Source organism: Lagenorhynchus albirostris, chromosome 18 (assembly GCF_949774975.1).
Source record: "Lagenorhynchus albirostris chromosome 18, mLagAlb1.1, whole genome shotgun sequence".
In the NCBI taxonomy this organism is placed as follows: domain Eukaryota; kingdom Metazoa; phylum Chordata; class Mammalia; order Artiodactyla; family Delphinidae; genus Lagenorhynchus; species Lagenorhynchus albirostris.
The window spans coordinates 11150625-11163880 of record NC_083112.1 but is presented as its reverse complement, the minus strand read 5'-3'; the positions used below and the strand labels follow the sequence as shown (position 1 = coordinate 11163880).

At 34.2% G+C, this 13256-nt stretch overlaps 1 protein-coding gene across 1 annotated transcript in view; it reads right to left on the bottom strand.

Moving 5' to 3' along the window:
* NBEA (neurobeachin) overlaps positions 1–13256 on the bottom strand; it is a 627916-nt gene that overhangs the window by 434044 nt on the left and 180616 nt on the right. Inside the window, exons 18-22 of the mRNA XM_060128644.1 lie at positions 11726–11834; positions 4501–4582; positions 4127–4250; positions 3084–3276; positions 50–1066 (exon numbers count right to left, since the gene is read on the bottom strand). Of these exons, the coding sequence (XP_059984627.1) occupies positions 50–1066; positions 3084–3276; positions 4127–4250; positions 4501–4582; positions 11726–11834 (1525 nt within the window). The remainder of the gene's footprint in view (positions 1–49; positions 1067–3083; positions 3277–4126; positions 4251–4500; positions 4583–11725; positions 11835–13256) is intronic.

Genomic DNA, 13256 nt, shown 5'->3' with positions numbered 1-13256 from the left:
ACTCTATATCTATTCAATGCATCTTCAGAACACATGTAGGATGACTTACTTGCGTTGTAGCAGTGGTCTGGATTTTACGGATTTCCTTTCCTGATTCTTTGCCATCATCAGATCTCTCAGTGTCTGAAATTACACTTCCTGCATCAATATTTGGTACAATTCTGCTACCAGAAGATTCAGTTTCCAGAGTCGTAGCAGTCATTTCAGCATACTCTAACCCTTTAGATGATGATGCTACGTCTCTTTCAGAAATACTGCTCATTCCATCTGAAGTTGTATGGATTTTGAACTCTTTTTCTTCTATTATGCTTGATGTACAAGTTAAGTCTACACTACCAGTCATGTGAGCAAGCAATCCAAGATCATCACCAACACCAAGATGTACTTGTGTGTCCTGAATATTTGGAATAATGTGATTGCTAGAAAGTTCAGGAAGGAGTTTCTCCTCCTGTTTAGGTATTTTATCAAAGAGAAATGATGTGCTACTGTTGGGAAGTTCATCCTTCTCATCTGCTAATGTTATCAATGGACCGTTATCCTTTTCCTCATTTTTTTTAATGATACCAACACTTCCATGTACATTGTTCTGGAGTTTCTCAACAGCAGCACTGTATACATTATCCAACAAAGATTCAACCTCCACAAGAGCACCATTCTCTGCACCGACTAAAGTTTCTGGTGATAAATCCATATCATCAAGCTTCACTTCTGTTGCTTCCACTTTCTCTGCTTTTATATCAACTAAAAGATCGTGCACTTCCACGTGTACAGCACTTCCTGGTCTATCTGAATTTCCAAGAATATCATCTGACACTTTTGTTGACATGAGCAAGTCTCTATTGTCTGTGCTGACAGGATAATCTGTCTCACTTTCTGGGCTCTGGCTTTGTGAAAGGTCTTCTATCTCTCGAATTTCCATTCCACCTTTTGCTCCTGTTGTCTGCGATGAGAGACCAGAGATGGTGCTCACATTCCCTTTCTTTCCCTTTTTAATGTTTTCCTCCTCTTGTCTCTGATATTCTTCATACATTTTAGCTAGGTATTCCTTATGTGCTTCATAAGTGACCTTAGGAATGGATAAAGAAAACATTAAGGCATTTTGTATATATTAAGAAGAAAAAAATGACAAATAAAATTATGATAATAATAGCAAAAATGGTGCAAATAATTTTAAGATTTCAAACACAGTGCATATTAATCCTAAAACAAGTGCTTAGTTTCATCAAGTAATTGGAATAGCATCAAAATAGTCATATATGACTTATTATATGACTTGTCCAAAAACACAGTTAGGTAAACTAGCATTATTAAAGTTTTTTAAATAAAATGATATTTTCTTTTAGGTGAAGTATTTCAATGTTACCCTAGTTAATATGCCAGCTGAACTCCGATATATTCAGGTTATTTGAGCTAAAACAGAGAACTGGCTAATAATATACAATATCCAAAGTACTATTACTACATCATTTTTCTATGACTCATATGTGTGACTATTGCAACAAGTGAGGTAAAAAAAGACAACACATACCTATAAATATATAGTTATAAAATGTTAAAACTTTACAATTTTATCTTTATACAGGCTACTTTAGTTTGTTACTTTTATATAGACTTGTTTAGGAATAATCAGTATATAGTTAGGAATAATCAATATATATTTATTGCACAAAGATTTGCAATGAGTTTCCCTATAAAATACTATTTTCAAACTTATTAGTGCAATGATAAAAGTGAGGTGCCAGGGCTTCCCTGGTGGCGCAGTGGTTGAGAGTCCGCCTGCCGATGCAGGGGACACGGGTTCGTGCCCCGGACCGGGAAGATCCCACATGCCGCAGAACAGCTAGGCCCGTGAGCCATGGCCGGGGAGCCTGCGCGTCCGGAGCCTGTGCCCCGCCACGGGAGAGCCCACAACAGTGAGAGGCCCGCGTACCACAACAACAACATCAAAAAAAGTGAGGTGCCAATATATTATAAAATGTAAATTTGTAACAGAAATAAAAGGTCTTTAAAATAAAAAAAAAGTTCAAAATCCTTCCTATAGACACATATGATATTGATATTTAAATGATACTATGACAGAATTTTAGGTTGAGGGACCTTTCTCTGAAGATTATCTTAATATAAAACGCCCTTATTTTACAGAAAAGGAAATCAAGTCCCAAAAGCAGGGTTGGTAAACTATGGTTCACGGGTCAAATCTGCTTATCACCTGTTTTGGTAAATAAAATTTTATTAGAACACAGCCATGTTCATTCTTTACATATTGTCTATGGCTATTTTCATACTGCATGACAGAGTTGAGTAGTTGCATCACAGGCTGTACAGCCCACAAAGTCTAAAATATTTACTATCTGCATCTTTAAAAACATCTTTCTGCACAGAAGGATTAAATGAGTTTCCTAATGCCACGAAACTGAATTGTGGCATAGACTGAATCAAAAGCCAACAACTTCAGGCACACATCCTTTTCCTATGACACCACAAGATGAGATATATTAATCTGAATTTCCAGAATCTAAGGTGTACATACTCTGAATTTTAATTGACTACTTCCTTTTACCAAAAACCAGACCATATTTAAAATATAAACAAACATATAGATTCTTATCATTAAAAATAAAGATAATGCAATTAAAAACAACACTAAACTTAAATACTTTAAAGGTATTTATTATTCATTTGGAAATAAAAAAAAGTTCTGATTACTTTAAAAAGGCTTAAAAAGTATATATAAGACTCCGTTTCATGAGTAAGAACCAGTAGGGATGTCTGGGTTAAAAGGCTCAGACGCCAGCTCTCAGATCTGCTAGAAAACGTATGTGGGGGGGGGGGGTGCCTCGAGAGTGTGAACTTCCTAATTTATAAACCTGAAGTTTCAATTATAGGGTCCCTAAAATACTTCAAGCTTTAAATGTGTATGACCGAGAGAGAAAAACAAAAACAAGAACGGAAAAGAAAGAAAATTGGCATAAAGGAATCAGCCATAATGCAAGATGCCCACAAGATGGCACCAGATGAGTGTCTACAGGCATTTAATCCACAGCTGAAATCCTGATGATGTAAAATGTTAAATCCCTTGTTACCTTGGAATGGGCTATTGAGAGAGTATCCACCCAAACTCTCCAGCCTCCCCATTCATATTTGATTGCATGATACAAAAGAATCCGGAAGATATTGTAGACCATCTCCGTAATCTTCTGTTCCTCAGAATTTTTAGGATTGATATAGCCAAGAGAAAACATCCAATCCTGCCACACTGAACACTGCAATAAGCATCTAGTGGGGGGAAAAAATCATTAAAAATTCCTAAATTATATTAGAATTTACTATTTTGAAGTTGAGATGAATAGTGAAAATATGATCTGACTTAGATAAAGCAATGTATACAGTCATTCTGCATATATAATATTTAACCTGGAATGACTTTTCCCATTCTTCTACTTGGAAAAATCCATATTATCATTTAAAATTGCTCTCCCAACTCTCCTAGTGAGATTTAGCTATTGTTTCGCTACTCCCTCATCACACGTAGCACTCACAAGGCACTTAACATATTAGAAATTAATCATCGCTTCACTGTTATCTTTCCAACTGAATTGCACTAAGACTGTACACCAAGACAATCTGTGCAGCACAGTGCTTTATACATGGCAGACATTCAATCAGTAGTTGTTAAATATAAGACTCATGCAGCAACCATGGCTTCATACTGTACCCCATGTCCTAGCTAACCAGCTTTAGAATGCATGACAATAATCAGTTATCAGACCAAGCTGAGAAAAGCATAGATGATCTCAGCAAATCCAACATCATTACATTTAAACTACTGTTGGTGGTAGACAGTTATCAGGAAAAGGGATGGTATATTTTAAATAAGGATTTTTGGATATTTATGTTTATATATACAGTTAAAATATAATAACCATAAAGTTAAATAAAATCATATAAAAATAAATAAAAGTATGCAGATTATATAAAAGAAACAAATGCCTTTTCTAATGATTGAAAGTATTTAGCAAAATAGGAAAGATTTGAAAATTTTTTCTTTGAAAGAGATTGAAAATAAAGGAGAGAAAGTAAGATTAGTTAGGAAATAAAGTTTTCTTATAGTATTCAAATTGCTCACCTTCTATTCTCCCGGCTGTTACTGAAAAGTTTTATCATATCAGATAAAAACAAACGACGAACTTCCATCAGTTCTGCACTTGGTGTAGAGTTTTTTAACAAAGTTGCCACTACCTTAAGAATCACTGCAAATGAACAAAAAATTATAGTAAAGATTTGTAACTACATCATATCTTCTGCTCAAAAAATATTTACTGATTTTCTACTAAATGCTTAGAACTATGGTAGGTGAGTTGTGTCATAAATGAAACTATGTGAACGCCATACCAACTGAGGTGGTTAGCAAAAGTTTTGATTTAGTTTTGATTTATTTTCACATGTTACCATGTTACATGTTACTACTGCATTACAATAAAGAATTGCTGGTTTGCTCACTTGGATTCTGAATTTTCACTGTAGAATCTGGCTCTGGATGTGGTTTGTGTACAACTTGAGTACATACTTGCTCTGTCAAAATCTGAAAGATGAAGAATTTGAATTTCATTTAGAAATAAATTATAATTGCAAATTACAGATATACAAAGACTCTGCAAAAAAAAATGTCAATTTGTTCAAATCAAAAGAAGCATCTCTTCTAAGGGTCTTCTAGTGAATTCCACATACTTCTAAACTCTTTAATTCTATAGTCTTCAGATTTTTACAGATAAAGACAAAACCAGGACCAATATCTATAGAAGGAAAGATTAATTAGGAGCTCCAAGAATTAACTCTGTTTGAAATCACTTTTCAGTGTACATCTTTAATACTTTTAGTTGTGAACTGTAAACATTTGACTGCTATTTCATCATTAATAAAAAAAAAAACTTAGAAAATCAGTAAGTAAGAAAATAATGTCTGAGCCTGGGTCCTAATAACTTCAAGTGAAGTGTGATATGGGAAAAATCTTTATAAAAAATGTGGCTCATTGTCATTTACCAATGAGTTTTTTTTTTTAAACTTCTTTCAAATAACAAAAAATGACAAAAGTTGACCAAATAAAGGAAAGGCAGATTCTAAACCATTTACTAATTTTTCCACCAACACCCAGGCTCTATGAGTACAGGATTCTTATACATCTTTTTCACTGCTACATTCCTAGCAATTAGCAAAGTGCCTAACACACTGCCAGCAGTCAATAAACATTTGTTACATTTAAGAATGAATAACTTAATTATATATAAAATATGGATAGATGACTCTTCACTGTATTTCAGGCTATATAGCCTGTGTTTACTTCTATTTTTCCATATATTAAAAAAATCCAATGAGATTATACTTAATAAAGATATCATTTTATATTATGATTTAACTTCCTGTGTAGGTTAACATGCTAAGTTCTGAATGAAACTTTTTAAATAGTTTAACCGGAAGTAAGATACAAAAAATTTGAGGAAACTATAAAACTTAGTTGAGAGCTTAGTTGTACATAGCTACTTGTGAAAGTTGGGGATGGAGAGTAAATTAATCAAGAGACAGGTATGACCCTTTCAGATTAGAAAAAGATCATGACATCCAGCAGTGGCTTTTTTCTTACCTTTCTGCTCAGACTTAAAAAAAAAAAAAAAGAAGACACGACATTTACTTAGGTGTATTAAGAATGTATATCAAAAAGGTATTGACTTGAAATAAAAACTAACCTACTATTATTAAAATGAAAAATATAGGGCACAAATACCCCTTTCTTCACTGCCATACTTTTACTGAAATAAACACTTCCTTGTTTAAACAGTGCCTCAGAATTTTCTGAACAGAGCACTAGAGACATGCACTACTCATCAGTTGGACCTGACAAAAGGGATAAAAATCTCTTTGAAAACCATATACCAAAGAACAGTCGGTGGTTGGTATATGCCTACAAGGAGTTTTCACACCAACCTGTGTGAAACAGGATCCCAAGATCCGAGTCAACAAGATCCCAAGAATTCTGGTTACAAATGCAGAGATTCAAAACAACTGCAGACAAGCTTGGAAAAGACTATGCCATACTCTTCCATGATACAGAACTGTCAAAACTTTTTCGCCCCAAAAAGGAGAAAGCTCATTGTACAGAAAACAAAATTTATCTCAAAGAACCTTCAGTTTTATATTGCTGTCCTTTTAAACCCCTATTTGATCATCTAAGAATGAGGGTAATAACTGCCTTGCCTATCTAATAAAGCTGGTAGGAGGATCAAATAGGGCTCTATATGTAAAAGTGTTTTGAAAACTATATGTCATAGTTTATTTAAATATGAGTTTAATTACAAAAATATATTTAGAAATTCAATTCAGCATGTATTTATAAGAACCGTTAGGTGCCAACATTCTGCTACATGTTTGACATGGGAAACATAGTTGCTAGATAGAACTATATTTCTAGAAAAAATTATTTAATCAATATTGGGGAGACAGGCTCAAATCTGAATAAAGACACAGACCTACTAGAGCATGGACTTGAGGATATGGGGAGGGGGAAGGGTAAGCTGTGACAAAGTGAGAGAGTGGCATGGACATATACACACTACCAAACGTAAAATAGATAGCTAGTGGGAAGCAGCCGCATAGCACAGGGAGATCAGCTCGGTGCTTTGTGACCACCTGGAGGGGTGGGATAGGGAGGGTGGGAGGGAGGGAGACGCAAGAGGGAAGAGATATGGGAACATATGTATAACTGATTCACTTTGTTATAAAGCAGAAACTAACACACCATTGTAAAGCAATTATACTCCAATAAAGATATTTAAAAAAAAAAAAAAACCTATGTGAGTTTTAAAAGAGGGGGAGGGGAATAAATAAGACAAGGAGAGATGAATGTAGATGTAAACACTTAATGAAAGGATAGGATTCAAGATGGGCCATGAAGTTTGACTGGACTTGGTTAGAGATATGCATAGGAAATTAACCCTGCCCCCGCACCATAACAAAATAGGATGGAGGGTTCACAGCCAGATACGGACATGAAATCCAATGTGTATTTAACCCTTATAACATCTCAATTCACACAAGTTCAATAGCCAAATGTGACTAGTGGCTATCATATTGGACAGGGCTGGGAAACAATGAATTAAATCATGGAGGTAACTTGATAAATATGCTATTTATGGACACAGATCTGAGTCCAGCATTATACATTTAAACATTATTTTATAAATGGTATTATCTCGTAATTCATGGGTCACAGAAAGACTTTAGGCTTAAGCAGGAGCTACTGGAGCTTCCTCTCTGACCTACTGACTTCCCGGACTTATCAAGCATAAATCATTTTGGATTAGTAGGCTCGACTTACGAGACAGGAATAGTACTGGTTTATTTCTTAAAATGGCAAACTATTAACCCCACTGTTACATCCAACTGCCGCTGTAGATATTCAGGGGGTCAGAAAACCTTTGTATTTATACAGTTTGGACAAGCTCTACTACTTTTTTGACTCTTGGTTTCTTTATCTGTGAAAAGAATGTTTGAATAAGATGATATTTAACATACTACCTACACATAAGATTCTATAATTTTGAAAAAAAGTTTTATTATGAGATACTTAAAGGTTTTAAAGTTACTACCCCTTTTTAAAAAAACTGTGTCCAGTAATATTATACCCTTACCGAAAAAGATAAAGTAAAAAATATACATTAAAAAAATCAGTTCATTATTTCCATGGGAAACAGCTCCTCAGATGACAAGATCCCATACCTGACTGCCTCTGTCTATGGTAAGTGTTGAACTGAATTATAGGAATAGTATGTAAAGAGAAATAGTAAATCCAAACCTACAAAGTAAAATTAATATCACAATATTTAAAAAAAGCATTGGATCAATAATCATATATTGTTGTTCAGACAGATCTACAAGTATATTAAATAGAAAAATCTAGTTTTGTCTTTAGGGGACATATTCTGCAATCTAACAAAAAATTTTAAGTGTACTAGGAAGTGCTACAAATCATTAAGAAAACATAATAACCCATAATTTAGAGATGGAGTAACAAAGTAAAAATAAAGCAAATAAAATGTAAGATACAAATTTTACAAATATTATAATTCTCAAAAAAATATTTGTAAGCCTTGAGTAATTTCAAAGAGGATTCATTAAAGCCAACTCATTTCATTATATGATCTATAAGAATAAATTCACCTCAGGAAACTAGGAGATAGGGATGTTTTTTCAATTAAATTTTTGTTTTTAGAATAATTTAAATAGATTTTTAGATCTTCAAAGCTTATGCAATGTTGTCTGACATATCCTGCTAAAAACTCTAAATTACTTTGTACTTTAATATTTACTGTTTATTTTATCATAGGCATCTTATCAGATTTAGAATTTTAAAGATCACAGTGACATAATCTTTACGATAACTGAACTTCCAAACACTTTGTGAAAACCACACATTCTAAAATATCATTTATCAATACGGTAGGTTTGACAGAGTTCTTTATTATTTCTGTACTTGATTTTATACCTTTCTACAGTTGTAGTAATATGTGTTCTGATACAATGCTTGGAGTTAAGGTAATTTCCTCAAACCAAAAAAGAAAATGAAGATAAAAATGAGCTTTCAAACTGCAGATTATCAACCAACTAAGTCTTGCTAGGAGTACAGGCCTTGGTTGATGTTCACATAGTAAATCAAACTCAAGTTAATTGAGTTTTCTTTCTTTAGTTAAATTTCACTTACTATTTGATGAGAATTTAAGTTTGAACCTATCACTTGAGTTTTCTTTTTTTTGGGGGGGTGGGGGGTCATTGGGGATGAGTTTTAAATTTTTTACAACCAGATGCCACTCTCCAAAATGATGCAATCTTTAAACTTTGGTGATCTAGAATTAGTCATCCACCATCCTGTCACTGATATTACAATTTGATTCGTTAGTAGTAGTAAACCATCTGTTGAAGTCCTTTTCTACTTTTTTGTGGAATCAACAGTGCTAAACAATTATACCGCAATCATCTTTCTTTTTTGACCTTTTGTACACTTAACTTTTCTTTTTAGAGTGTCATACTTAACTCAGGGCCCTTCATTCCAATGAACCATGATTATTTTTCTACTTTGAAAGCCTACATTATTGCCAAATTGGTCAGATGGAGGCCCTGAAAGTTAGTTCCTTCATTATTTCCAAATCTCTGCAACATCCAATATCCAACATCCAGTATCAGAAGATCCAAACTTCCCCTGACTTTCTCCACCTAAGTTATGGAATCAGAGATAAAATCTGGACACTAAGAGAGTGCCGATGAATACAGATGGTAGTACAGATGCTGCTGCACTTGCTGTTGAGCCACTTTTCAGGAAGACGAGTAGAATTACATATGCATGTATATATACATGGGACATTTTATTTTAAGGTTACAAGCACATGATGATCTTTCCAATTGAACATATAATGTTATGTGGAACTTTTATTTTAATGTAAGGTTTCATTGACTACAAAGACTTTCTACTGTATTAACACTAATAGGTCAAAACAAGCAAGGGTCAGAAATTTGTGGAGGAAAGAGAATGATTAAAAAACATACACAGTCATTACTGACCAGAGCAATTAGTAGGTAAGAAAACCAAGGTAAAGATACAAGTTAAACCAAGAGGGAATAGATATGGGGATATATGTATATGTATAACTGATTCACTTTGTTATAAAGCAGAAACTAACACACCATTGTAAAGCAATTATACTCCAATAAAAACGTTTAAAAAAAAAAAGATACAAGTTAATCAGTATTTGACACTAAGATTCAGAACCTTAATCTGATATTGCAGCAAAGTTTTGATTCAGAGGAGGACTTTAATACTGTCAACTGAAGGTAGATTCTGATATTTTTTGCCTTATGTACATATACTATGAGAAATGCCTATTTTATGACCATTTATTAGTGGTATGACATAGAGCAAATTATTTAACCTGTGAGCCTCAGTTTGTCTGTTTAAAAAGGCAATAAAAATACCAGCTTCATAGCAATATTGTAAGGATTTGAGATAATGTATGTAAAGTACTTACCAAGGGGATTATGATAGGAAGTACTCAAAAAAGGCAGTTACTATTATTAGGGAAATATAATAATATCAGAATAAAGATGCTCTGCATACGATAGGCCTTTCTATTAGTGCTTATTCAGTTCTGTAGGCAAAATATTGGAGCAATATTAAAATATTACTATAATTTTAAAAAAGCAGCACTCTGGAGCGTAAAGTTTACAAATCATGTAATTTGAAGAATGACTGACACAAAGTAGGAAAATTAAGCTTAGATGAAAAAGACAAAGTAGCCTCATTTAAAGGGCAACAACTCTTAAATTTACTGATGAGAATATAAAACCAGAGGTAAAAAAATTATGCCCTGTAGGTCAAATCCAGCCTACCGTTTTGTAAGTACAGTTTTATTAGACAGCCACACTCGTCTGATTCATATTTTCTATGGCTACTTCTGAGCCACAACTGCAGAGCTGAGTAGTTGTAACAGAGAGCGTATATAGCCTGCTACTATAAACTGAATGTTTGTTGTGCCCCCCAAAATTCATATGTTGAAACTTACATTTGCTATGGCTTTTAGCACAACTAGAGTCTCCCTGTATTAACAGTCACAATGTTTTGCTATCTACAACAAAATAACCCATGTTCCACTATATGTTAAAGTGTGAGATGTGAAGTCCACTTTTCTCTTGTTTTGACATGATGGATATACACTGTTATTAAAAAATATGTATTAGGTTGGGCAATACAGGTGGTACGTGAAACACTGTCCAGTTACTGCATTGTACCGAGCTCAATGTAAAGATGACAAACGTTCTCTGTTGCAAGTACTCAACTCAGCTACTATAATGCAAAAGCAGCCATTGGCAATATGTAAGGGAATGAGCATGGCTATGTTCCTACAGAACTATTTATGGACACTGAAATCTAAATTTCATATAAGGCTTACATGTCATACATTATTTTTCTTTCGATTACTTTCAACCATTTAAAAACATAAAAACAATCCTTAGCTCAAGGCCCTACAAAGACAGGTGCTTATAGTTTGCTAATCTTTGCACTAGAGAAAAGAAGTAGGACCTCTGAAAATTAGCTGCAGGAAAGTAAAATGAAGGTTAATATAAGAGAATATTCCTAATATTTTACTGGTATTTAAAATGAGGTAGTACACACATTTCACAGAAAATAATGAACCCAATTTGTATGGCCATCTGTTAGAAATAAAGAAAAGGATTTCTGAATTGAGATGATGGGATCTAAAGTTTCTCCAGATACCATTTTTACAAATAATTCTTACCTACATTTTATCCCAGTCTCAACTCTAGGTTAATGTTAGTAGTTGCTACATATCAGAGACAGAGAGAGGGAAAAGCGGGGAGGGTAAGGGGAGGGAAAGAATGAATAAATAATGCATAATGGGTGTGATTTATGTGAGAAAAACTGTGCAAAGCCCATCAGCCAACCCATACTCAAAGAAAATGCCTAGGCCCAACATAAGAAGATTGGCAAATAAATGTACATGGATATGTTTTAAACAAAAATTTTAAAACATAAGTATGTGTTCATCTTTTTTTTTTTTTAAGGATTCCTGCCTTTTAGATTAACTGACCAACTGCTATTCCAATCACAGAGGGTTTCCACTGCATACATTTAAAATTAGCATCACACATTTTAAGTTTTTACCTCATAAAGTGTGTTGTACGTGGTGACAGTCACAGTGTTTGTATGCAACATCAGCCTCTCTCCAAGAAGAGTAAAAAGACTGTGGGTATGCATAATTTCAACTTTTCTCCTGGAGAAACAGGGGCAAAAAAAAAATCATACTAGGAAACACACTGGATTTTCTAATCACATGATGTTAGGATAAGCAGTAAAATCTATAAGCAGATACAGAATTACGTAAGTAATGTTTACTAACTTCCATCTACTAAATCACAGTTTATAGCATAGCTGTCTTCTAAAATACCAAGACTACTATTTAAACACTTCTCAAAATGTCCGCACAAACTAAAACGTTAAGTGTACAAATTATAAAACAGTGTATAAATGTTGACAGCTATAATTTTCAAATTTCTAATAGCTATTTAGGAGTTATTTTCTTAGGTTAAATTATTAGTTTCCCTTAACACAGAGACAACAGAATTTTCAAATCCTTTCTGTCCAAAGTCTATGAAATAATCTATGTAAAACTTTAATAACAAAAATTTATAAGTATGGTTAAAACTGAACAGAAAGCAAAATAATTCGACAGAAGTAAAGGGAACTCATTACTGCTTGTATCTGTGGCTCATTTAACTGTTGACCCATTTAACTGCTCCCCTACCAAATCCATACTTAGAATAGAAAGCTCTATTAAAGTCCTCCTGGAACACTTAGCTCTAGCCCAGGGGATTACTACATGCCTTTCATTCATGTCACTTTCTTAGAAGTCAAGATCTGGAACTTCTTGGCCCCCAACGCTCAGTATTTCATTTCTTATCTTGATTTTCTATTGTTCCCTGTGTGGATTTGGCAACTATAACACAAACTGACTAGGTAATCACCAAACTTTTGTTCCTTTCTTCCTGAGCCCACAGCTATACTATAATTCCAGCCTCTCTTACAGCTATGTGTGGCCACTGAGTTCTAGCCAATGGAACCCGAGAAGAAAAGTTGTGGATCATTTTTAGGCCTGGGCTACAGAAAAAACACTCATGTACTCCTCCATGCTCTTCCTCAAGGCAGCAACACAGGAGCCTTACGATGAAGACACAGAGGTACTAGATGAAAGAAGCAGCCTGGGTCTCTAAAGCACAGCTTGAAGAAAATCAACTGCTGAGGATACCCATTTGGATTTTAAGTGAATAAGAAAGAAACTACTAGTTTGGTAAGTTACTAAAACTTCACTGTTTGTTACAGGAGTTATTGCTACCTTAATTAATGCACGAATCAAATAATGAACCATTTATCTGGGCACCACTCACCTGGAAATCCTCTCTTCTAACATCAGCCTTCAAGCTTCACACTGCACAACAAAAGAGGCAGGACAGCTATTTCCCCTCACCCAATCCTCCTCAGCCCAGAGAAGGAAACAGCAATTACCTAAATCCAAAAGGAAGCTAGGGCAAGTGTCTACTGGCTGTGTTTGTAAAACACTTAAGACTGGGAAAAATCAAATGGTCATTAAAAAACAAAAAATAACAGGACAGATGGATATTTTGGGATTATGAAGGGG